This window comes from Gymnodraco acuticeps, unplaced genomic scaffold, assembly GCF_902827175.1.
Source record: "Gymnodraco acuticeps unplaced genomic scaffold, fGymAcu1.1, whole genome shotgun sequence".
Taxonomy (NCBI): domain Eukaryota; kingdom Metazoa; phylum Chordata; class Actinopteri; order Perciformes; family Bathydraconidae; genus Gymnodraco; species Gymnodraco acuticeps.
The window spans coordinates 248,448-275,962 of record NW_022989799.1 but is presented as its reverse complement, the minus strand read 5'-3'; the positions used below and the strand labels follow the sequence as shown (position 1 = coordinate 275,962).

The following is a 27,515-nucleotide window of genomic DNA, read 5'->3' as shown; positions in this document are numbered from 1 at the left end:
GGTCAAAGAGTCACTGCAGGAGGGCTGCCAAATGAATTACAATGATTATTGATTTTGTTTCACCAGGGACATCTATGTTTATCTTTTAAATAAAAAGGTATATTCATATTAATTTGTCAATTATTAGTAATATATACTAATATAATATAATATACTTAGTTTTGTATAAATGCTCAGTTTATACATGGCCCTTTAGGCCGCCCTACAGTTATCGTAGTCTGAGTTTACCTTAAAAAGGTTAATGGTGAAGAGTTTGACTTACTGTATGTTTAGAAGTCTAGTCTACTACTTTGTATTCATACCTCTGTACAGTAAGTGGGTGAAACAGCATTTCGATCTCCCTGTCTGTATCACACACACAGAAATGGACAATCAAGTTGACTTTGACTTATGCTATTAAAATGGCGGAAAACAGGTCATTACGCTATGTGTGACATGTAAAAATGTCATGATTGTGTCAGCCCGACAGAACCAGACTATCTGATCCTTCCATAGAGACTCGAAGAAGACTCGAGCATCGTTCTCTCTTCACACTCCAACAGTTGGCCGGCACTGAAGAGAAGCTGTTTACTTCTCTGATACTAACTTGGCACGATCACACTAATAAGAAAGCGATCTGGCCAGTGGACTGTGCCAAGAGAAACACTGCATTACAAATCTGTTTAATGTTCTCTGGCCAGTGGGACAGTATAACAACTGTCGAGACATTTGATCATGTAATGCATGCTTGCACAAATGTAATCTTAACTTGTGCATATGCACACACAAAACACATATTGCAGGATTTACCAGTATATTTTAAATTATGAAATATTTGTGTGTAAATACAAAATATGTGTGTTGATCGAGCAGCTCTTAAATTAATACACAGAAATCATTTTTGTGTTCTGTGCAAATTCAAAGCCAAGACAAAACAAAGCACAAGGGATATCTATTAGGAAATACAAAATATCAAATAAGGATAAAAACCATAAAAGCAGAACAGAATAAATAAACAGAGGTAACAATCACAAATGTGCCGGTTTATCTTTTGTAACTATAGACAGTATAATGTCATTAAATCCTAAGTCAAATGGACCCAACACTGTGTTATAGAGAGTGGTTGACCTACGTTTGGTGCACCGCTGGGACCCCTGAGTTTTGGCCCATCCGTGACAGCACATCCCTCCACAGACGTTCACCCTGAGAACAGAAACACAACAGTTGAGCTGCATTTCAAGATGTCAGCCCAGAGCTTCACTGGCCAGAATAAAGTCTTTCACCTCAGTTAACTCTTAACATCAGCATCAACCCTTCTCATACCTAACTGAACTGTCGCTGGTTCTTACTTGTTTAAGCTAGAGGCTGTTCCTGAATGCATTTGAGATAAGAAATAGGTCTTTTCAAGTTCATTTAATGCCATTTTTACTGTGCAATTCGGTCTGAATTGCACAGTAACAATTGTTATCCACAAAGTTCAGGGGGTTTGAGACAGGTCACATGTTATAGAAGGTTCCACCACAGTTATCTGACTTTTGGCTCATATCTGCATGGCAGACCGGATGTTTTCCAGACTGGAGTGACGTCCTGAACAGAGTTAATGAGATGTGGTTTGGTTTGGTTTGGTGATGCTAAATGTGACTGGGAAGGCAGGAATTCTCTGAGATACTGAAGCTGCTGAGGTGGAGTGTTTCTTGTGGTAAGTATATTTGCTTTGCAATGCCATCCTGAATCACACTACAAAACTTTAGTTTGGAAAAGGTCTACAGAGACTTGATTGAGTCAGACTGTTGGAAGCTGAACAGACCGGGGAACTGGACTCACATCCACATCAGAGATTTGGCTAAGATGTGAGTCACAGCCTCTTGACCTTTTGAGGAGTTTAGGATAAAACATTTTTTAAATTCTGAAACAGCATAGGTCATCAGGGCTACGTCACATCCGGTCTCAGCTCAGTCAAAAAATGGAGGGAACATATAAATGCAGCTTTTAGCGCATTTCCAACTTTTAGGCCCCAATGAGGTCCAGTCAAGTGTTCATACTGGGTAGTTAGATTTCACTAGCAATCTGCTGATTTTAAAACGTCTGTTTACCAATGTAAGTTATTGTGATAAAGTATTTTTGGGACCTAATAACCACTTTCTGACCTTTAAGAAGATTTGCCTAAACGCCGGCTCACTCCCTGGGGTTGGGGGTGGAGAATGATATATCTATGAATGACGTATCTATGGCGATGGTGTGTTGCTCATGTGTTCACCTGCTTTGGACCCATTCATGTGTGTTATAGTGTCTGGTCGCTGTCTGCAGTGTACATGTAGTACCATAAACTGATAAATGATTAGTCAGCTGTTTTTACACCTGTTTCTTTCTGCCTACTTTATCTCTATCTATCTCACTTTACTTATCTTAATCTCTCTTCCTCTCAGTTTCCTTTTTTTCCCTCTCCAGGTCATCAAATAATCACACAGTTGGCCAGCAATGGTTTAACACTGCAGTGTTCTCCAAAGTTTGGAGATGTATTTGTAGGTCAGCCCCAATGCACAGGGCAGGTTGTTAATGAGCCGGGGAGAAGATCCAACTTTTCAGTCGGCTGTCAAACAGAACTGTATCTATGTGTTATTTGCAAGATAATTCCAATGCTTGTTGAATAGATTCAATAAATATATTCAAGAAACGTTGGGACTTTTGTTGCTGCCATGTTTTCTAAATCCTAGTCACAGAACATTTGACAGACAGAAAGACAGAGTTCATGAAAACATGGAGGAGAAGTCATGGGGGCCATAACACTCAAATCAACAGTGCTAGTGTTAGGCTACAATGGTTCCATCATACGCAGCATCTTATGCATTGGTCAACTCTGTTTCACTTTCAAAATGAAACTACAGCAACAGAGAGGCTTATTACTCCATAATGACTGAGTCGTTTGCTTTTGTGTGAGTGGCAGCACTCCACAGCTGAACTATATTTAATAATCACACAATGCTCTGATGGGCCATAAACTGAGCAGCTGAGGTCAAGGCCCATACACTGCCTGGTGGCCTCTTGGTGTTCTACTGATGGTTTCCTGGAGCCTACAGGTGAGATGGGGTGGTGTTGGGGGGGGGGGGGGGGGGGGTGGCTTAAGAGCAGCAGCAGTCCAGATGCAGGTCAGCAGCAGATTGAATAGAGCGTCAGATTCAGGAGAACATGTTAAGTTGTTGGTGTGGAGGGGTAAGGCATGCTATCTGTACTTGTAGCTTGAGTTGACTGCCTGAAATAGCTCACAGGCCTGTGCTCCATTCGTTTTAAACAAAGGGAAATCCACTGCTTAAGCCACTTATCAGCAACTTACACAGGTAGTACGTTTAAGGACGGAACACACAAGCTGATGTGATGAGTGTCTCTCAGCCTGTCCTTCCAACACTTCTGTTTGGGTGTTTGAGTCCTACATGGCACTGACACCTAGAGTTTTCAGGAAAGCCAGATAGACATGTATGCTGTACATAAATAACTAAAGATGAATTGAATCCAGCACATAGCTGACTTTAAAACATTATAGACTTTTTTTAAATAAAATGCACAAATAAGAGATTTTATTGGATAATGGCCGATTATGAAAGCTTTGATTTCTCGCCGCCTATAGTGTGGAAAAAATATGAAGTATCTTTCACATTAATGGAGCCAGCGTCTCACAGCTATTAGAACAACTCTTTCTTCACCACTGATGAGTTAGCAAAATACTTTAAATTAATTATTTTGTTTCTTATTTACCATTCAACCCTTTACTTAAACTGCTGGCACATTTGATGTTGTCCCTGCACCAGCCTATACAGTTAACTGGTTCAGTTCTGTCTCTGCCTCAGCCAGCACCAAGCACAATTTGTAGGTTTTTCCATAAGAAAATACTGGTTAAGTCTGCTTTTATTAAGTTTGATCCAAAACAAATCACCAGATGTGAACCCTCTCCAAGCACCAAACAGCTGGACTTTGGTCACAGGTTAAGAGGTGGTCTTGGTCCAGATCAAGCTGAAGGTTTTACAGGCATCTGGTCCAACCTCAGAGTCAGTTGAAAAAGGCTTCCCAAACTTCAGACACTTGTAGAGTTCTGTAGTCCGCTCACATCTTTGCAATGCAAACCAAGATTTACTTGAACGGCAATAAAACAATGTAAAATAATTAGGGCCGGGACTTTAACGCGTTAATTAAGATTAATTAATTACACAAAAATTAACGCGTTAAAAAAATTAACGCATTTTAATCGCACTTATTTTTGCACCGTGGAACGTTTCTCACTGGATGAGTTTCAGGCGTACCGATTATACTGGAGCACCAACTAACGTTCATGACTTCAGACAACAACAAACCACAGTGAACAACAGTGGGAAATGTTGTTTTAAAAAACGGACGGATGGAAGCGTCGATAAGAGCACGGTTGTGTGCAAATTATGCAAAAAGGAATTCGCATATCACCGCAGCACATCAAGCCTCAAGTATCACCTCAATGCAAAACATATAGCAGCTAGCGTGGAAGCTAGCGTGGACGTTAGCCTCTTTTATCGCGTTCACACCAAAAAGAGCCGGTACTAAAATGTGTTAATGAGAACCTTTTTACCCCCACGAAAGTCCCTGCTAGAGAGCAGAGAGCTGCTAGAGAGCAGGGACTTTCGTGCGGCTCTCTTGTGAGAAAAGAGCTATATTTCTGATTGGCTGGGCGGATTGCAAACCACGCCCCGTAAAACTCCCAAAAAGTTTTGTGAAGCCGCCATTTTATTATCCTCGCATTAGCATTATTAGCATTAGCCCAGCGCAGAAACGCAGAGAGACTAACTTATGGCAACACAAAATAAAACATGGGAGCGGTGGAGATGAGGAGGTGTCGGCGTTCTGGCGATTTACTCGGAAGGCTGCTGGGACTCCCAGCAGCTTCTACTGAAGCCAGTCCCTAACTCCGGGGACTTCCGGCCGGGGACTTTGGGCGGCAGTATACGCCGTGAAGTGGTTTGCGGCCTGCCAGTAAACCCAAAGCAGAAGAAGAAGAAGTGACGTCAGCGGCTTCATTTGCCTAATCCACCCCCAGGTTCAAAGAGTTCTCATGAACTAAATTCTCATGAACCTTTGTGGGAAAAGTACTGCGGTGTGAATGCGCCTAATGGTATACTAAAATCCATGTGAAAAAAAATTGCTTCTCACTGTTCTTAGGTCAAATATGTATATGCGATTAAAAATGCGATTAATTTCGATTAATTCATTACAAAGCCTCTAATTAATTAGATTAATTTTTTTAATCGAGTCCCGGCCCTAAAATAATGTAATGTAATGTAATGTAATAATGTCAACATGTCTGTACCTTCAGGTGTGTAAAGGCCCTGAGTTGATTCCATTACATTTGCAAACTCTAAATGTGTTGCAACCCCAAGCAGGTGTTTTCACTTATTCAGGATAAAAGACAATGAACCAAAAAGTGTGTATCTACATCTTCATAAAAAAAACAGCATGTGTGTACCGTGTAATGATTCTGAAATAATTCAACTTCACTATTGACCACTCAAAGATGGGTGGAAAATGTATTACTATTGCTTTTCAATTTCCAGAACTGTACAGTAAAATAATCGCCTCAAATCAAGATCAGCTGATTAGCAACTGTTTAGTACTGTGCCACATTACCTTGAGTCCCAGAGTGGTAAATAGACAAAAGTGTTGGCAATTATAAAAACGTGATGGGAGAATGTGAAGAGCTGTACATAAAAATATAATGATCTTGGTACTTCATATCCATTATGTGAATTTTTGAAGAATGCGCAGGGGCTTTTTAATCAATTGCTTCTTCGATTTGTTTTGTGTCGTTGCAATAACCTTCCCTACTATTAACACTACACCTCCAACAACATGCTGTATGGCAGTGCTTTAATGCTTCATCACATTCTAGTTTGGGCCTAGAAGTGAATGGAGAGTTGGATTTATAGAAGTACAAGTACTGCTCTTTAACACTGATATGTATCTGTCTTAGAGTTAGGAATAATTTCATTTTATAATAATTTGATAATATTATCAGCATTAATTGAATTACTTAGCAAACACAGACAGCTTGACCAGTCAAGTGGTATTCAACCAATCACTCTGATCTGTGCTGCCCACTCCAATTAGTGTCACAGAGAAGTCAGCAGCTGATAACAGTGTGTGTTCTTTAGGGAGAAAGCACCAGATCTGCAGGGTAAATCTGTGCCATTAAAGTGAGATAAGGCTGTCATAGTAGGCGTTGGTATAAACCATGCCAGAGGTGCCAACTGGTGCAGTGTGAGAGGCTATTTTCCTGAGAGCAGTGTTTGGTTTATGATAAAGTCAGGAAGTCCTTGACAGGAAGTCATTAAGCTCCTTCTCATTTTCCCACTAGAACCACATTCCTCCGTGCTGACATGAGCCTCTTACCCAGACAGCTTCACGGTCTGCTGCTGGCTCTGCCCACCGGGACCGGAGTCCGCCTGGTTCCCCATCCTGCGGGTCCGCACCGGGCCGCCGAGCTCCGCGTTGAGCTCCACGTTGTATGTGTGCCCCGCTGCACCGTGACGCGTGGAGATGGAGCTGAGCCGCGCCGGGCCGCCGGCTCCGGCTCCCGGGCCGGGCTGCAGCACGTACAGCCGCCTGAAGCCGCGCTGCTCCGCCGGCACACACACCGAGGAGAGGAACAGACCCAGAGAGAACAGCAGGCCGCATATAATCCAAGCCATATCCACACCGAACACTGAGTTGTTTAAGTTTTGGGGAAAAAATATGTCCGAGACTTTACTTCTTACACGTGAGGAAAACGGTTATATTCCTGAACATATTCCTGTAGGTATACCTCCTCCCGGTATGGTAAAGCAGTAACGGCTGGTGAATAATATAAAAACCAGGCGGGTACCGTGTAGCGCTCCTCGGTGGTCGTCGCTCCGCTCTCTGTCTCCTGAAGGCCGAGCTGCTCTTCTGCAGATCTCCGAGAACTCCAGGAAAGTTCCTCTGTTGGAGGTGAACAGACTAGGAGCAGCCAGCCTCCAGACGTGACGTCGGGGGGCGGGGGGGGGCTACACACTCACCCCGACAACATTTGCTGGGAGTTTTTTGGGGCCCAAGGGTGTCAGAGGACCCAAACCAAGACCCCACCCACCCCAGCACACACACACACACACACACACACCATGTATACATCACTTCAGGGGACATTACATTGACTTACATGCATTTCCTGGAGACTTATCCTAACCTTAACCATAACCAACACATGCCTAACCCTAACCCTTAACCTTACCCTAACCCTAATCCTAAACCTAACCAAGTCTTCACCCTAAAATGAATGATTCCCTTCATGGGGACCTCCAATTTGTCCCCATAAGGGAAGCCAGTCCCCACACGCGACTATGTAAACAGATTTAGGTCCCCACAAGTATAGTAATGCTAGACCACACACACACACATACCATGTATACATCACTTCAGGGGACATTACATTGACTTACATGCATTTCCTGGAGACGTATCCTAACCTTAACCATAACCAATACATGCCTAACCCTAACCCTTACCCTTACCCTAAACAAGTCTTCACCCTAAAATTAATGATTCCCCTCATGGGGACCTCCAATTTGTCTCCATAAGGGAGGCGAGTCCCCACACGTGACTGTGTAAACAGATGTAGGTCCCCACAAGTATAGTAATGCTAGGCCACACACACACACACTTTCTTCAGTCACTTTTCTGTAAATTGATACAGGCTCAGGCTTGGGGAGTAATGGAATGTAACGGGATAACGTAGTTAGAAAGGTAAAAAAGGTTACTGTATTCCCTTACAGTCACAGAAAGAAGGTGCAGGCTATCAGATTTCTGATGCCTTTTTGTAAAATGGGGATTATTAGCAGGGTTAAAATGTTACGATACATTCTAAAAAAAGAACAATATATTACAAAGCACATACATACATTGCAACACTAAATGAATTAAAACATATGTATCTTCTAATGTATTAGTTCAAATAATGTGTTTGGGTTGAAATGTTGCCAAAATATGTTTTCATTAAGCTAATACATCACCGGCAGGGGCTCAGTCAGTAGGGCTTGGACTGGGAGCCGTAGTGTTGCCGGTTCAAGTCCCTGACTGACCTAAATATGTATGGGATTAGTTTTGTATCATAAAGATAAAGCAACACTTTCTCAGAATAAAGCAAAACTATGAGTTTAAAAGAAGAAAAAAACTGAGTCAAGCAAAATAAAATATATTTCAAAAATAAAAATAAAAGTTGCAAACAAATCATTTGTGTAATCATGTAAACTATAAGTATTTTTTCTTTGTTTTAACATAGGTTTTTGTTTGCAGTTCTTGTTTCTTCTTTCTCAATGATCAGACTTTTGCTCTCGCTGCAGCTCTTCTCATTTGCGCTCATTCACTTTTTGTTTGAGATGCTGACACAAACGTCCCAGGTGGGCGGGACTTTCAGGGGTGCGTTGGCTACTCGGTTTTTGAGTGATAGCCCGGTCCTCCAGCGATTGTACAGTGCAGCTGCGGTGCGGTAGCTGCCTGAGCGTAGATAGAACACCCGCAGAAGAACCAGCATTTCAATTATTTATTTTACTACAAGTGAAAATATATGTAAGTATTGATCATTTGTTTTGTTTGTGCTGTACTATACGGTCTGTTTCTATATTGTGTTAAGTGAGAAGTAAAGAAAAGTTGTGCTATGAAAGTTAGCTTTTGCTAACTTTAGATCCATAACAATGCAAGCTAAGTATAGCCTAATAGCAGGGACAGTTAGCTACAAAGCGAGCAGTGAGTGAGCGTTCAGACACCGGCGCACACACTCAAACGGACTCATGTGCCTGACTCTACCAACAGGCTTTCATGATTCTGTTTAGATATGCAAGTATAAGCCATGAAAGCTTATTTTATTAACACGCTAATTTGATATGAAAATCAATGGAGGCTGAGTTAACTTTGTAGGAAAACCTACCGTCCATGACTGCCCTTGAGCTGTGTTTTATTTGTTAACTTCATATTTTTCATTTCCTAAAACATTTATTTTCCTCTCATATTTACAGTGTGGATCATAGAGACAGCGTGGCGTCCAGAGTCTTATCCCGTTTTCCCACTTTCTCTGACTGAGGGGACAGCATCAGATCCTAGGAGGGGGGCATGAAGAAAGACCTGCACCATCTTCATCCATGCTGGTCGTTGCTGTTATCACTGGCTCAGTGTCATTTCATTTGACCAAATGTCTTTACATATACATTTAATAGATATTATTATCCACCTTTTGTTTTATGTCCTTTTATTTAAAATATTCTTTGAGACTTCATCTTCTGGTTCAAATTTCAATAAATGTAATTTGTATAATCTCTCTTTTGTCTTTATTCCACATGAAAATGTTAGAGATTACATTCAAATCCGTTTGTAGCTGCTCTCGGCAATAATCACAGCAGAGTCTCGACGGATGCAATTTCTTTGATGGTCTTTCAATCATCGTGAAAACTAAAATATATACAGACATAGAACAAGTACAAATCATTGATTAAATCACAAATATATATTCACGGATCAAACAAACACTTGTAATACAGTCCCTGTAACGTACCTCGCTCCGCTCACCGAGGGTGCAATATGTGCGACGTTAGGCATGGCAGTCCTGAGCCAAGGAACAACACACACAGTTTCAATTAAAACCTATACAAACCGATTATATAACACAATGTTCGTGGCAATTCAGTAACTTACATGTATGTTTGAGAGGTCCGTAGCACAGGCTGGACCTCGTTGCCTGGGAACAGTTTAAATCAGTTATGATTCCGGGGTTCGCAGCGTCACACCCATACCTACGCCCGCCCCTAACCATGCATATTAAAATAACGTAGCGGTCAGTTACACTCCCACCATATCCTGTCCTGATGAACAAACTTAACGAGGTAAACAAACTGGGTGAATCATACAGGATTTCTAGACCGTCAAAAAACAAAACACACTTAAAGGTATGGTGGTTCACACACAAATAAGCTTTGTCGCCTAAGCAAACATGTTTACTAGTATGTCTGATGCAAGTGTATTTTAGCCAATTATTCACCTTCAATGAGTAAAACTAGCTTCTGAATGGGACGTTCTATGATTGAGGGTTTGGAGGTGTAATCTTGGTTCTTTGTTGATTTCCGATCTCCAACTTGCACCTTGACTCGACGAACCAAACCATCGGTCCCTTCAGTTGTCTCGACCACTCGACCTAGCTGCCACTGATTCCTTGGAAGCATGTCTTCCTTGATCCTTGCAACCACCTTAACGAGCGTAGTCCATGAAGAGAACCGACTCAGGCGACTTAGAACGTCCTGCTGCTCGCTGACTTGAGTTGCGAATGCTTGAATCGATTTAACTTCTGGATCACCAACTAGCAGCTCAGTTGAAGGGGTAGGTGATGGAAGCGCCTTCTGTTCCCATAAAAACGTAGGCCCTAATAACCAGATAGTTGAAGTGATGTCCGCTGCATGAAGACCTCTGGAGGCATGGTCAGCTGGGTTTTGTGTTGTATCAACGTAGTGCCACTGGGTTGCTTGTGTATTATCTCTTATCAGTTTAACACGATTTGCAACGAACACATGAAACCTTCTTGCTTCGTTGTTGATGTATGCAAGCACCACCTGAGAGTCAGTCCAGAAGTATTCTTCGTCAATTTTCATCTCAAGCTCAGTTTTCAACAAAACGCTCATCCTGGCTGAGGTGACCGCGGCTGAGAGTTCAAGTCTGGGAATGCTGGTGATCTTAGTAGGTGCGACTCTTGCCTTTGACATTACGAGACTGCAATGGATTTCGTCTTTGTCATTCTTGTACCTGAGGTAGGAACATGCACCGTATCCGACATTGCTAGCATCTGAGAAGTGGTGCAGTTCTACTCTCACAATTTTACCAAAGTCTTGAGGGTGGTAGCATCTGGGTATAGTGACTTCCTTTAGCCTTTGAAGACCGTTCTTCCACTCCTCCCACCGTGAACGTAAGTTCTCAGGAAGTGGATCATCCCATCCGATGCCTCTGCGGCACAGCTCTTGCAGAATGCACTTTCCCGTCAGGGCGAAGGGAGAAACAAAACCGAGTGGGTCGTAAAGAGAGGCAACGACTGACAGAAGGCCACGGCGGGTTGGTGGCTGGTCCTTTGGTTCGATGTTGAAGCTGAACGTGTCGTTTTCCATTGAATGCCAAGAATGTGTCCTTCTGTTGTTGCATCAGGGTTAAGATTGAGAGGGTCAGTGGTTACTGCTCTTTCTAAGGGGGCTATGCAGGACAGTGCTTCCTTTTGATTTGAGTTGAACTTGTGAAGACGTAAGCCTGCATTTTTGCAGTTCCTGCGCTTGGACTATCAGTCCTTTTGCCGCTACGACTGATGGAACACTGGTTAGCCCATCGTCCACGTAAAAGTTATTCTCGATGAAAGCTGATGCTAACGGGTAGTCACTTTTGTGGTGCTGAGCCAGGTATTTAAGTCCAAAGTTGGCGCATCCAGGGGATGAGGAGGCACCAAAGAGGTGGACTGTCATTCTATACTCTTGCGGTTCTGTTTCCAGCTGTCCGCCCTCCCACCAAAGGAACCTCAGGTAGTTGCGGGCTTCAGGTGAGACGTGGAATTGGTGAAACATCCTTTCGATGTCACAGATCACTGCCACTGCTTCCCTTCTAAAGCGACAAAGGACTCCCACCAGTGAGTTGATTAGGTCGGGACCTGTGAGTAGAGTATCGTTTAGAGAGATACCGCTAAACTTTGCTGAACAGTCGAAAACAACTCTTAGTTTGCCTGGCTTCTTGGGGTGGTATACCCCGTGATGAGGAATGTACCAAACTGTCTCTCCTTCGGGAGCTGTGGACGCTAGCTCTGCATCGCCTTTGCTAATTATTTCTTTCATGAAGGCAGTATAATGATCGTAATAGTTTTTGTTGGCTTTTAACTTTTTCTTAAGGTGTTGCAGCCGGATAGTCGCCAGCTTCTTATTGTTTGGTAGTGATGGTGGACTAATGTCCTTGAAAGGAAGAGGCATCTCGTAGTGTCCGTCTTCCTTCTGCCTAATGTTGTCACTAAGGAGTTGCATGAAGCGAACATCATCTTGGGACACATACTTGTCTTCGTAGCATTTTTCATTGAAGTCTGATTCCAAGAATTTCAGCACGTCGGTGGCTGATGGTGTTGGCATCTCTTTCACTGTGACTCGATGTACGAAGCTTTGGTGTCCCTGTCTATCCAAATGGGGATTGGCTGAGCCAATGATGCTCCATCCAAGCACGGTTCTTTGTGCGAAAGGTTCGTTTTCGCCTCCTGTGACAACTTCCAAGGGAGCCAACGCTGATGGGCAGTCATAACCAATTAGCAATCCTACCTCGCAGTCTTGAAGTGGTGGTAGCTTGTTTGCTAAGTGTTTGAGATGAGGCCATTGGAGTGCTGTTCTTTTAGTGGGGATATGAGACCTTTCAACTGGTATGAAGTCTCGTGTGTAGGTCTGCTGTAGTTTGACATAGGCTTCAGAGTTGAGTCCCCGAACTTGAAGACCACTGGCAGTCTTACTTGCAATGACTGTGTTAGCCGCTGTCATTGTACTGAGTTTCAGCTGCACTGGTTGAGTGTCCACGTCTAGTTCAGTAACTAAATCTTCCAAAATGAAGGTTGAATCACTTTGTGTGTCCAGTAGGGCATAAGTGAGAATTTCTCTATCTGGATCCATTGTTGACGACACCAGAATTGGAACAATGCTAGAGGTGGCAGAAGTATGCTGTGTCAGTGCATGGGACATAACTTTGTGGATCTCCTTACTAGTATGTTCTCCTGTGGCAGCAGAATATTTGCCTGATGTCTCTGCAGGTCTTTTGTCTGTTTCTATGTGTAAGCAGGTTGGGTGACGTCGACTGCATGTGCTGCAGGTGTGTCGCCTTTTGCAGTCTTTGGAAATGTGCCCCTTTCCTAGGCACCCGAAGCAAAGGTTATTTTCGTGAATCAAAGTTTTCTTCTCGTCTGTAGTCTTTGCTGTAAAGGTTGGGCACCTTGCAATACCATGTGTTTCCTCCTTACAAACTAAACAAGGTGGCCATGGTTTTGAGTTTGAAGTTACAAATGTCTCTGAGGTGGGTTCATTCATTTCAGTACTGGTGTTGAGTGCTTTCGTTCTCCTGAGAAACCTCTCATCTGTGGTCTTGGTGTTTTTCATCAGGAGGGGGAATACGATGGGATTACAAGCTATTCTAGCTTCCTTTTGTGTAAACTCTGTAAAACGTGCAAAACTTGGATAGTCTCCAAATGTGTCTAACTCTTCAACAACAATCCGACTCCACCTGTGAACCATCCACTCAGGCAGTTTTTGGAGAAGCTTGTGATTTTCCTCGCAATCATTTAGGATGGACAGGCCCTTTACATGGGGAATAGCTTCAACACAACCTTGAAGGAAATCTGCAAACTCTCTGAGTGCTATGGGGTCGTTTAAATCTATCTTGGGCCACTTCATGAGCTTGTCTCTGAAAGCCTTTTGGACAATAAAGGGGTTTCCATATCTATCTTGCAAGACTGCCCAGGCACTGTGATATGCATCTTCTGAGTTTCTGTAGAAAAATCCTTCTACAGCCTTGCGCGCCTCCCCTGCGAGGTAACTCTTTAGATAGAGCATCTTTTCACCAACTGGGAGGGGCTTATTTCCAATGAGGGCCATGAAGGACATCTTCCAGTCTATGAACTTCAAAGGATCGCCAGTAAACGTTGTTGGTTCTGGGACAGGTAGACGATTCATAGTAAAAGAGCTTGCAATTGCCTGGGTTAGGATGACTTCTTCCTGAGACGTTGGCGCTTCAGGCGGCGCAGGATGAAGCCGGAATGGCTTTGCTTGTGGATTTAGTGGGGGGGGGGGGGGGGGGGGGGGGGGGGGGGGGGGGGGGGGGGGGGGGGGGGGGGGGGGGGGGGGGGGGGGGGGGGGGGTGGGTGTTTGTGGTCGGTATTTCGGCCACCATGTTGAGATGTGTGGTCGACCTCTTCTTCACAACTTTCAAACCCATCAAAATGTCTGTACGCTCTCACTCAAGCTGCTGCTACTTTTACTATATTATCTACATGTAGCTGTTGTAACCTTGTTTTTTCCTCTTCTAGCTTTAACTTCATTTCAGCCTCCTTCTGTTTGATTTCTGCCAGCATTTGTGTTTCCTTGAGTTTCCATTCACTCTCCAGTTTATCGAGTCTTGCTTGTTGGCCATGTAAACTTCGTGTAGCTTTTGCCTGTTCTTGTTTGGCTGCAAGGTCTGCTTCTGCATCTGCACGTTTACTAGAGGAGCTGGAGGTGTTACTTGGTTCTCGTGATGACTGAGATTACAGTTTCTGTGTTCGTGTTTCCAAAGACAGAGCCATACTCATTCTTATTTAGCGCCGCCCTCACTCTCTCCTTCTCAAGTTGGTCGTTGAAGAACTCATCTATATTCTCTTGCCTTTTACTGAGTAATTCACGAATCTCAGCTGTAAGAGTGACACATGCATCCATTTTCTTGGCAATATCTGGAGTAGTGGTATGGTTGCGTCGAATGGGCTCATAATGTTGCTGTACTATGACATATTTGGATTCTGTGTCCTCTGTGCATCTATTTAGGTCTTCAGCTGAGCAGAAATCTTTCAGTCTTAGTCTAACCTCTCTTGCTGTCTGCTTCCAGAGTCGTACGCTTTATTGAATGCCTTTTTGTTTTTCTTAGCTTCATTTTCTTGCAACTCTAGGGCTTTTTGTGTTAGACTTCGTTCACGAGAGCTGGACCTGACTTGTGTCTCTGGGGGTTTGTCTGTTTCTTTAGCAGGTAGTGACATTTCGTTGCCCTTTTCCTCTGTTTGTGCTTTAACTATAGTCTTACAGTGTTGTATGTCTAAACTCAATTTAAGTGAATGGTGACTTTAACTTTACCTTTAACTATATACCACTCACATCAGACATTTACACTTGGACACGCTAAGATGAGCAAAACATGAATGATACAAAATGTCACAAACAATAGTACTGCTAATGCTCTACAGTCAGACCATTTTTTACCCTTTAAACATTATTACACGTTCGGGAATTAAGTTCTCATGAAATGACATAGATGGTTAAGGGCCCTCTTTAACTATATAGCTCTCTGCTTTACGACTGTACGATATGATATGGCTGTTCTTGAGCTCATTAATTGTGCATACAATGAATTAGCTTAGCAGACAGCTTCAAATCGATTTACCACCTTAACATTGACTATTTTCTTATATTTATTATTGGCTTTAACTTTTAGTCCGCCAAAGTCTCCTACTGCAGCATTGGCCTCCGTACGTTGATGTGCAGGACGTCAGATGATCTCGTATCCGCTGGCTGAGCCGGCACGACGTGGTGAATGGCTCGTGCAGTCGAGTTTTCACTGTAGCTGCCCTCGGCAATAATCACAGCAGAGTCTCGACGGATGCAGTTTCTTTGATGGTCTTTCAATCATCGTGAAAAATATATACAGACATAGAACAAGTACAAATCATTGATTAAATCACAAATATATATTCACGGATCAAACAAACACTTGTAATACAGTCCCTGTAACGTACCTCGCTCCGCTCACCGAGGGTGCAATATGTGCGACGTCAGGCATGGCGGTCCTGAGCCAAGGAACAACACACACAGTTTCAATTAAAACCTATACAAACCGATTATATAACACAATGTTCGTGGCAATTCAGTAACTTACATGTATGTTTGAGAGGTCCGTAGCACAGGCTAGACCTCGTTGCCTGGGAACAGTTTAAATCAGTTATGATTCCGGGGTTCGCAGCGTCACACCCATACCTACGCCCGCCCCTAACCATGCATATTAAAATAACGTAGCGGTCAGTTACACCGTTGATTATTCATATCTTCCTCAGGCTAGGAATAGTATGTTGAGTTTTTAATGCTAAATGTATATCATTTTCTCACAGGATATAGCATGAGACAACACAGTGTTTATCCATTGTGTATGAATGCTTCAGCTCTTCAGACCAACATAGTGAGATGTGAGCATGTTCCTAATTGTGTTGGTATGCAGCCTAGGTCTGGTCTGTTTCATAAAGAAAATCTGCCACTTTTATATTGCAGAATTTGTTAAATTAAAGCAGTCTTTAATTGTTTGTCCTAAACATAGCAATATATGCTTTTGAAATGTCTTTGAAAAAATAATAGTATACAGTTTATATTGTGTATTGTAGTGCCGTGAAAAGAGAGTCGGAGGCGGTGTATTAAGAATGGAGTTCCAATCTTTATTATCCATTCCTTTCAGAGAGGTTAACACATGCACTGCTCTGCCTGATGAGCTAGCAGGAATGGCAGCTAAAGCTACAGGTGTTCCCCACTAAAGGGTCCGTGTGGCAACACAATAAGCAAGGTGAATTATGTCCAATAACGTGTCACCACACAAGCCCCCCCAGAATTCACACATAAACAAAATCAGCATGGCGGGGAGGAACGACACGCCGACCCCCACGACTCCTGAGCACGGGAGTCGGAAAAGTGACTCCCGCCTGTGCGGCCCCCGGAAGGGGAGGGACCGGAACAACAGGTCTTAAATCCGTGACAGGGGACGAGGCCGGGGGGCGGCCCCGTCGCGGAGGTCGAGCCAGCACCACAGGCTGGTCCAAGTCCAGGTGAGCAGCCTTCACCCGGTCCACCGAGACGTGCTCGGCCTTGCCACCCAGGTCGACCACAAGGTGCTTGTCCCCGTGCTCCAAGACCCGGAAAGGCCCATCATAAAGGGGCTGCAGGGGGCCTCTGTGCGCATCGTGCCGGATGAACACGTGCTCCGCCGAGCGGAGCTCTGCGGGAACCTGGGACACCTGAGTACCGTGCTGAGTAGTAGGGATCGGAACAAAGGCCTCAGCGGCGTCACGCAGGAAAGCCCGCTGGGCCGACTCCTACCAGGGAGCTGATGCATTTGGGAGGAAATCCCCCGGAACTCTCAGCGGCTGACCGTAGACCATCTCCGCTGTAGAACACTGCAGATCTTCCTTAGGTGCGGTCCTCAGGCCCAGCATCACCCAGGGCAGCTTGTCGACCCAGTTACCGTCCGTAAGGCCGGCCTTGAGGGCCGCCTTCATGGAGCGATGAAAGCGCTCGCAGAGACCGTTAGCCTGAGGGTGGTAAGCGGTAGTCCTGTGCAGCTTAACCCCCAAACCGCCTGCCACAGCGTTCCAGAGCTCGGACGTGAACTGAGAGCCCCTGTCTGAGGAAATGTTTGACGGGGTGCCAAAACGACACACCCACGTTGCAATGAAGGCCCGGGCAACGTCTGCGGCTGATGTCGAAACGAGCGGAACCGCCTCCGGCCAACGGGTCGTCCTGTCCCTCATGGTGAGGAGGTAGGAAAACCCCTGAGAGGAAGGCAACGGACCAACCAGGTCAATGTTGACGTGATCAAACCTCCTCTCAGGCACCAGGAAACGTTCCAACGGGGCCTTCGTGTGGCGGTGCACCTTAGCGCGTTGACAAGCCACGCACTCCCTGGCCCAAGTCCTCACGTCCCTTTTCAGTCCTTGCCAAACGAACTTCGCCGCTACCAAACGGACCGAAGGTTTAACGCCGGGGTGTGACAGGCCGTGCACAGCCTCGAACACAGGGCGCCTCCAGCTGGCAGGGACGACAGGCCGCGCCAGGCCCGTAGAGACGTCACACAGGAGAGTAATGCCCGCGTCGCCGAACACCACGTCTTCCAAGCGCAGCCCCGCGCTCTCCACCTTCAGGGCCTGGACGCCGGGATCTGTGACCTGGTCTGCCGCCATGCGAGTATAGTCCAGGCCCAACTGGACGGCACCGATGACGACCCTGGAGAGGCAATCAGCAACCAGGTTCGACTTGCCAGCCACGTGCTTAATGTCCGTAGTGAACTCCGATATGTAGGACAGCTGCCGCTGCTGACGTGCCGACCAAGGCTCCGCCACTTTTGACATGGCAAAGGTGAGCGGCTTGTGGTCGACAAACGCCGTAAATTCACGGCCTTCCAGCATGAAACGGAAGTGCCGCACGGCCAAATAAAGTCCGAGGAGCTCCCGGTCAAAGGCGCTGTATTTGCGTTCTCTAGGCGACAGCTGGCGGCTGAAAAAGGCGAGCGGCTGCCAAGCGCCCTCCACCCACTGCTCGTGCACTGCGCCGACCGCGTAGTCTGACGCGTCCGTGGTGATGGAGATGGGAGCCGTAGATGATGGGTGTGCCAGCAAAGCCGCCTGAGCCAACGCGGTCTTGACCTCAGCAAAAGCGCCGTCCGCCTCTGCTGTCCAGTCGATCTCCTGGACGGGGGTCTTGCCTTTCAACGCTTCATACAGCGGCCGCATGATGTGTGCGGCCCGGGCGATGAAACGGTGGTAGAAAGTCACCATCCCCAGAAACTCACGGAGCGACCGGGCTGTGAGCGGGCGAGGAAACGCCGCAACAGCCTCCACCTTCGCTGGCAAAGGTGTCGCACCGCCCTTGGTGACGCGGTGCCCCAGGAAATCGATGTCCGACACCCCGAACTGGCACTTTGCAGGATTGATGATTAATCCGTGTTCGTTGAGCCGTGTGAAAAGGGCTCGGAGGTGGGACAGGTGCTCCTGCACTGAAGCGCTGGCGACGAGTATGTCGTCGAGGTAAACAAACACAAACGGCAGGTCCCGCAGCACCGAATCCATCAGGCGCTGGAACGTCTGAGCGGCATTCTTGAGTCCAAAAGGCATCTGCAGGAACTCAAAAAGTCCAAAAGGCGTTATCACTGCTGTCTTGGGAATGTCCAGGGGGTGCATGGGCACCTGGTGGTATCCACGCACCAGGTCCACCTTGGAAAACACCCCCGTACCGGCCAGATGCGCCGAAAAGTCCTGAATGTGCGGCACCGGATAGCGGTCAGGCGTAGTGGCGTCGTTGAGTCGGCGGTAATCCCCGCACGGGCGGAACCCGCCGTTCGATTTGGGAACGACGTGCAGGGGGGAAGCCCAAGGACTGTCGGAGCGGCGGACAATGCCCAGGCGCTCCATGGTTGCGAACTCCGCCCTCGCTACAGCCAGCTTAGAAGGGTTCAACTGCCGGGCCCTGGCGTAGACAGGAGGCCCTCCGGTAGTGACGTGGTGTTCCACGCCATGCTTAGTGGTAAGCGCAGAGAAGGTGGGGTAGCGACAGGTCTGGAAACTCGGCCAACAGTCTGAGAAACGTGTCTGCACCTGACAGCGAGCCTGACAGCCCGTCGTACGCTGCGCTGCCAAGTGTGCACACGAGGGAAGAAAACGTTAAGGCATCAACCAAACGCCTATTCTTAACGTCCACTAAGAGTCCATGAGCACACAAAAAATCCGCTCCGAGGAGGGGAAAAGAAATGTCCGCTGTCACAAAATCCCAGCTGAAACGCTGTCCTCCGATGCACAAACACATAGGCCTCACGCCGTACGTGCGAATGGGACTGCCGTTAGCCGTCGTCAATCGCGGTCCGTGCCCCCCACGGGCGACGTCTTCACTCGACGCTGGAACTACGCTCCGTTGAGCGCCCGTGTCACACAGAAACAGGCTCCCCGAAACGCTGTCGCTGACGAAGAGGAGCCTGCACGTGCCGCCGACGCTCAGAGCCACTACTGAGCGCCGGCCCCTCCGTTTCCCGGGGGTTTGTAGCTGCACGGAGCGATGCATCTCTTCGCCCTTGTCGCGAAACGTGCGTGGTAAACGCACTCTCCGGCGTCTCCACGCCGGCTAGCCACAGCCGTGTCCGGCCTCCGCCACGCTTTCTTGACTGCCGGTGGGCCGCTGAGCGTCGCGGCTAACGTCTCTGCCCCAGGCTGTTGCGTAGCCAGGAAAAAACGATCCGCTTCCTCAGCCAAAGCACGGGGCTCCGTGACAGGCGTGTTGGCCAGCGCCGTCTGTACCCGGGGAGGCAAGTGACGCAGGAAAATCTCCGTGAATAAAATACGGGGATCTTCCCCCCCTAGCAGATTTATCATTTTCTCAAGTATCTGGCGGGCCCTCTCCTTAGCAGATAAGCTAAATGTCTTAAGGAGAAGGGCCTTAATCGCCTCATATTTGCCATGATGTGGGGGGGCTGCGATGAATCCCACCAACCTGGACGACGTGGAGCTCCCCAGCGCTGCTACCACATGGTAGTATTTTAGGTCCCCGTCACGGACCTGTCGGCAGGCGAAATGTGCCTCCACGTGTGCGAACCATGCCTCCGCGGTGTGCTCCCAGAATTCCGGCAGCTTTATGAAAACATCGCGCTCAGCCATGTTCGTTAATTTTCCGGAAACTTTCTCGGAAAAGTCAGGGTCACCAGTGTAGTGCCGTGAAAAGAGAGTCGGAGGCGGTGTATTAAGAATGGAGTTCCAATCTTTATTATCCATTCCTTTCAGAGAGGTTAACACATGCACTGCTCTGCCTGATGAGCTAGCAGGAATGGCAGCTAAAGCTACAGGTGTTCCCCACTAAAGGGTCCGTGTGGCAACACAATAAGCAAGGTGAATTATGTCCAATAACGTGTCACCACAGTATCACCTTTAGCTTGAAAATACATAGATGTGTTTTTTTAATCTATAAAATAAACAGACAGACACTTTATCAATCCCATATTGGGAAATTATTTGTACAGCAGCAGTGTGTTCAACTTCAGGTATTAAAATATTTAAAGTTGGAATAAAGTATAAACTACACAACACAAGTGTAATGCACAGCAATCCATAAGATAAGTCCGATATGTTCATGAAACTCCCCAGGAGACACCGACACTAACGTGGCCGAGTGGACTCCGGAGTTTGCTGCATGAGTTGCACTGTATGATCTGTGGTGTAGTGGGCTGTCACTCAAAAACTGAGTAGCCAATGAGGAAAAACCCCTGAAAGTCCCGCCCACCTGGGACGTTTGTGTCAAAATCGAAAACAAAAAATGTGGGAGCGCAAACGAGAAGAGCTGCAGCGAGAGCAAAAGTCTGATCATTGAGAAAGAAGAAACAAGAACTGCAAACAAAAACCTATGTTAAAACAAAGAAAAAATACTTATAGTTTATATGATTACACAAATGATTTCTTTGCAACTTATAGTTTTATTTTTGAAATGTATTTTATTTTGCTTGACTCAGTTTTTTTTTCTTTTAAACTCATAGTTTTGCTTTATTCTGAGAAAGTGTTGCTTTATCTTGATGATACAAAACTAATCCCATAAATATGGAGTGTGGACTTCTACTTGGAGAGGTCCCAGCTCACCTCCTGCGCTGCCGTGGTGCCCTTGAGCAAGGCACCGGACATCCCCCCACTCCCATTGCTCCCCAGGCGCTGTATAGCTGCACACTGCTCCTAGTACTAGACTCCTGGTAGGATGGGTTAAAAGCATTTCACTGTGTGTGCTCTGTGCTCTGCATGTGTGACCATTAAGCTAGAGCTTGTATATGGGCTCAGAACAGTCTCATAATACACACATGCACACAGAAGGATTCACACTTGTATTTCATGATCCACACTTGTGTTTTTCAATGCACACACAAATGTGTTCCGTTTCATGTAAATAAAATCCAAATGCAGAAAAAAGTTTGACATATGTATTTTTGATCCTCACATATTTGTTTTCCGTTTAAAACCTCTGAACCTGCTACAAACCGCTTTCTGTGCATGGATCGCTGTGCATTCGTGTGTGGGTTTTTTGAGACTCCCCTGACGGTCAGCCGATTCCTACTTGTAATTTTGTCTATCTATAGCCAATCAGATGTCTCCTTTATTCTAAGCCAATCACATGAGCGCGCCCCCACGAGGGTCTGATTTCTTGCATTCATGACACTTCATATACACATTTTTGCGCAGTCCGGTCAGCTCGCTAAACAGAGGGCGGAGCATCAGGTGATCATGCAGAGCTGGTGTCTCCGTCAGACTCAGCAGCTGATCTGATCTCTCTCTCGCGTCCGGTGTCAGTACCAGATATGTTCGGGCTACCAGATATGTTCGGGTGTATTTCCGTCGCATCCGTCATCCGTCATATCCGTCATATACTCACCTCCCTCTGCTCCCAGCGCTCTGCTGCCACACACCGGCCGTCTGCGGAACTGCAGCCGGAGGAACTCGGGACAGCTTGTTATGTGTGGGGTGCTATGGTGGGGTCCCATGTACTTGTGCACATAAATAATGTTTCTAATTATTTACAATTAAAAAATATATATATTCTGCGTTACTTTAGCCAACACTTTTATAAGGCCACTAGATTAGATAATTACGAAATGTGTAGATAGAATACATATCTTTCAGGTTGTTATTTTGTCATTATGTTTAATGTTTTATTTACCTTTTAGTATTTTTATATAGTATCTGAACTTTGGAGAGGAGTTGGGAGACACACGACACATCAAATCACATCTACAGATCAAGGCGAAGCGAATGGAAGTACTCCTAGCGTGAAAATGTTTGTGAAAACGTGTGCAAAGTCTCCGAAAATCCTAAAAATAAGCTCATATTTGAATTCCCCATAAAAAAACACATCATTCAATAAAAACAAGGCCCCACTGATCATCTACTCTCTGAGACGATTCCAGGGATGTCTGGCTTGAGTTTCGACCACCAGGGAAAGTGGACAAAAGTGCCCGAGATCAGCCACTTAATTTACCCAGGGCCTAGTGCTTGGCTTTGGGCATGAAAATTCAGGAAACTCCCCTGAGTATTTTATTAAATATCTGAACTTTGGAGAGGAGTTGGGGGACACACGACACATCAAATCACATCTACAGATCAAGACGAAGCTATTGGAATTACTCCTAGCGTGTGAAAATGTTTGTGAAAAACGTGTGCAAAGTCTCCGAAAACGGAGCAGTGGCTGTGATGCTAGCTTTGCGGCTAGCGGTTAGTTGTTATTGTTTGAAGTTGTTGCTATGGAAACAACATGACGGAGAAAAAATGTATATCTTCTACATATAATAACGGACAAAGTAAAGAATAAAGTGTAGGCTATGCCTGTTTGAAGTTGTTGCTAAGGAAACAACATGACGGAGAAAGAGTATAATCTTCTACATATAATAACGGACAAAGTAAAGAATGAAGTGTCGGCTATGTTTAAATGTTCGGAATTTGACCGTGATGGCCCTCTTGAGTTGCCGTAAAATATGACGAATATGACGGATGACGGATGCGACGGAAATACACCCGAACATATCTGGTAGCCCGAACATATCTGGTACTGACACCGGTTGTACTTCACTCGCGTTTATGTCCATATCGATCAGATCCAGCTCTCCTGATCGGCCTTTATAGAGAGCACCGATCAAACTATTAAGAGTGAATATCGGCCGATAATGACCGGCGGGACTCCCCCCGTTGACAGTTAACTGTCGAGCACTGGCTTCGTAGTGCATTTGATCGATTAGGCTAAACTAACCTGTAGCTGCTCCCTCCACACTCACAACAACTTCATACAGACATAAATAAAGCAGATGTATTCGCCATACAGGAAACACACATTTAAAACGGATTTGCCTGCCGTTTTTGTGTACACAAGCATTCATCAATGGTTCGGAAAGTGGCGCTGTACCTTAATAATATAAAGGCTTGTATTTGCGTGCATATCCTGTTCGGAAAATGGCAATGTACTGAGAGTGGAGGTGTCCTGAGATTAGCGCCTGCAGGCAGGCTCCATGGACCTGTCAGCTCCGAACTGCGCAAAATGTGTACATGAAGCGCTACGTCATGAACGCAATAAATCTACCCTCGTGGGGGCGCGCTCATGTGATTGGCTTAGAATTGAGGAGACATCTGATTGGCTATAGATAGAAAAAATTACAAGTACGAATCGGCTGACCGTCAGGGGAGTCTCAAAAAACCCACACACGAATGCAAAGCGATCCGTGCACAGAAAGCGGTTTGTGTTTGCAGGTGCAGAGGTTTTAAACGGAAAACAAATATGTGAGGATCAAAAATACATAAGTAAAACTTTTTTCTGTATTTGGATTTATGTATATGAAACGGAACACATTTGTGTGTGCATTGAAAAACACAAGTGTGGATCCGGAAATACAAGTTTGAATCCTTTTGCGGATCATGAAATACAAGTGTGAATCCTTCTGTGTGCATGTGTGTATTATGAGACTGTTCTGAGCCCATACTTGTACTGGCATATGATTTGATTGGCTGACACTTCCGTCGAAGCTTCAAAAGTTGACACGCTCAACTTTTGAAGTGAGCAACGCGAAGCGACGGAACCACAATGCAGTTCGGCAAAGCGTGACGTCACCCCATTCAAAGTGAATGGGCAGAAGCGTTGAAGCTTCAACGCACACCGCCGTGTGGACGGGCCAGTGAATATTCTTATTGAAAGGCAGATTTTAAACACCTTTAGAGGCTTCTCAATTCTTAAATTTCCCCTCCCCTCCTCGACTCCCCTCCTCGACTCCTATCCTCGAGACTTAGTCCCACCCACAGGAGATGCGAGCGGAGGACTGAGTCACCGGTCATTTTAAAGAGACGTCCATTAATGATGACAGGAGGCACAGCAGCCCTCTGTCTGATGGACAGATGTGTTCATGACCACTTATATATTTACTTTGATTCATTCACAGTGCGGTATAATGAGACAATAACAGATACGGACACACACAAATATATTTATATAAATATATACAATTTAAAGTATGAGAGCACTCTCATAATAACATAACACAATCAGAGACTGGATATATCCCCCCTCTCCCCCCTCTCTCTGGTCGCTGAAATGGGGAAATAAAATTACGGGCCAAAAGTTGTATTTACAAGTATTAAAAGTAAGCAGAGGACACCAAACCAACTGAGACCCGTCTGTCCGCCGCATCTACGCACTGTACAACCAGTGGCGACTGGTCATTAGGGGCAGGTGGGGCACAGCCCCACTTAGTGTCAGCAGAAAGTATTAAAATAATGATTACAACAAAATGCAAAAAATAAATTAAAATATATTTTAAGATCATGTTTAATCATCTGATTCGTCTGTACATTGCGGTTTTAGTATGTGTTCTTCTAATTAGTGTCTACAGTGTGTGCCTATTGAGCTGTTTGTTTAGAGCCATGTGGGACAAAATCCGATCCTGCCCCTCCCTCTCACTGTCTAAGTGAACGGTGATTGTAAAAACTACACTGCGCATGCTCAGAGTATTTTCCTATTTAATGTGTGTGGCAAAAAATAATGACCATAGGGGCATAGAGAACCGCAATGACGCGTCCTAAAACCCGGAAGTAAGTTAGCATTTTTACCACGTCCGGTTCCTTCGATAAAAAGCAATGCAATTTCTCCATAGGATTTTGGAAAATAGCTCCAAATAAGGTCTGTGTTTGACACAAATTGAAGAGACGGATCACAATTTGTTCGACGACATTAAATACATCAGCAGTGATCATCAGCTGGTGATTTTTGAAGAGTTTACGTGTCTGAAAAACGATGGTTGTTAACAAGTGGCTGAAAAGGACTACAGAAGTTGTCCAGGCCGTTTTACGTCATTACACCGAACACGTAAAACACTCCCGGGAATTTTGTTTGCCCTGTTCTGCTTGAAAGCAAGTACCTGCCTCCTGCAAACTGTTCAAACAAACACTTCAACTTGTACCATTTACAATCTGTATGTTTGAATATGGATCTTAAGTTGGCGTGACGTTGAACCCCTGCTGTAGTTCCTTTATAGCATAACGTTAGCATTTTGCTTCTTGCGACTAGATTTATGCTTCGAAAATTATAAAAGTAGAATAGACATGTGGATATTATCGTGATCCGTCTCTTAAATGTGTGTCAACCACAGACCTTATTTCGAGCTATTTTCCAAAATCCTATGGAGAAATTGCATTGCGTTTTTGACGAAGGAACCGGAAGGAGTTTACATCCGGGTTTTAGGATGCGTCACTGCGGTTCTCTATAGAGTTGCCCAGAGCCCTAGAGATACTAAGAGTTACGACACTCCCATAGACCTCCGTTGTAAAAAATGGCGGCGCCTACTTCCGGGGTATGGACATCGAAATAGTTCCAAATATTGTCATTTGGGCGTTGGACCTCATTCACTTCACGGTGCGTCGATTAGTTCCAGAGGTAAGTTGCTGAAATATCTAACTCTTTTGAATTGTCAACTGTCTATATTGTATCAGAGGCCCTTTATGATGCTTATACTGGTCTTCATTTGTATATGCACAGCGTAATTATCTATATTTTATCTTGGTTGTTACAACCAATTTTGCTAGCATTGCCTGCTAGTTAGCTAGCTCGACTTCGTCAGCTTTGAAGGTAAGATTTCAGTAATGAATCGCTAGCAGCTTATATATCAATGATGCTGGGTAACTAACAAGCAGGATTTAGATTGATTATGTGTTTTTTTTGTTATTTTGGTTTTTATCTGCTGAATCAGCTTCCCTGTTCCCAGATGCAGCTCCACGCTAGGGGTGATGGACATCTCATCCAAGGTGAGCAGTGAGCACACATTTCTTCTCCATCTCACTCATGCCATCTGCCTTAAGCCTCAGCATATCAAACACCTCCCCCAACACTCCTGGCTCCAGTTTGACGTGCTGCATCCTCCTCTGAATGGTCCTGATGTCAGGCAGAGGCATATTCATGGCTTGGAGGGTTTTATATCCTGTAGTGCCACAACAGAACCTTAGTTGTATTTCACGGTTTCTTTCCTCTACCGTATCCCACCTTTTTTTGATTGCCCAGTGCTGTAATTTGGTCTGTGTTGAAGATTTTTTTAAACTTTAGATTAATCAAATTGTGTTTTTTTTAATGCGGAATTAATCCTTTTCTGGTTTACCAGAGCCCTCTCTGCTCTCTTTCTTAGTAATCTCTCCCTTCTCAGTTGCCTCATTAGATCCTCCACGTGAGCCCGGTCACAACTGGCCCTTGGCAGTCTGGTCCCTGGAGCACCTGACCCTGGCAAACTGGCCTCTTCATAGCTGACCCCTGACTGACTGGCTCCTGGCACACTGATCTCTGGTAAGGTGGCCTCTTGATTGTCGGCCCCTGACATACTGGCCCCTGGCAGTCTGCTGACATCTGTCTAACTCTGTCTGTTATGTCCCTTTCATTCCCTTGGAACTCCACATCAATATCTCCCTGAATCTCTGTAACAATAACAAAGCAATCTTGCTGTTATATGTGTATGCTGCCTTTACATGTGCACCTATTGTCATTTAAGGGTACACTACACTCCTATAGTGACATTCATCTAAGTTCGTCCATTGGCAATGTTAAAGTATGAAGAAATCTATAGATTATCTACATGTGGTATATGAGTCTTCAGAGAATCCCTGAACCCTGGTAGTTTTGAAGCTGTATAATCTGAAGGTTACATTAGGAGTGTAGTCTATCCTTGAAATATATAACATGGGAAACATTGTTAGCTTCATATATCATACCAATGTTTGATGTGCCATAATAGGTGTGGTCATCATTCCTGACATTAACAGCTGGAGGCATACTCCTTGACGTAGATTTCCTCCTTTTCGGCTGAGGCCGATGTATAAATACTGTTGGAACAGCATCTGGCCTCAACCTCAAATTTCCTCCTGATTTGTTGCCAATATATTGGTCGTCTTCAAAGTGTACCTGTAGGTAGGTAGGTTTGATCAGTTTCCACTGCAC

The 27,515-nt window shown here is 45.3% G+C and overlaps 1 protein-coding gene across 4 annotated transcripts in view; it reads right to left on the bottom strand.

The window, feature by feature from the left end:
* Window positions 1-6,978, bottom strand: part of ltbp1 (latent transforming growth factor beta binding protein 1) — a 177,754-nt gene extending 170,776 nt beyond the window's left edge. For 2 of the 4 annotated variants that reach the window (XM_034223113.1, XM_034223129.1), the window contains exons 1-2: window positions 6,385-6,978; window positions 1,112-1,182 (exon numbers count right to left, since the gene is read on the bottom strand). In XM_034223113.1, the coding sequence (XP_034079004.1) occupies window positions 1,112-1,182; window positions 6,385-6,683 (370 nt within the window). In that variant the 5' untranslated portion in view covers window positions 6,684-6,978. The remainder of the gene's footprint in view (window positions 1-1,111; window positions 1,183-6,384) is intronic. The other 2 variants (XM_034223121.1, XM_034223137.1) reach the window with 1 other exon arrangement.
* Window positions 6,979-27,515: the final 20,537 nt, after the last annotated feature.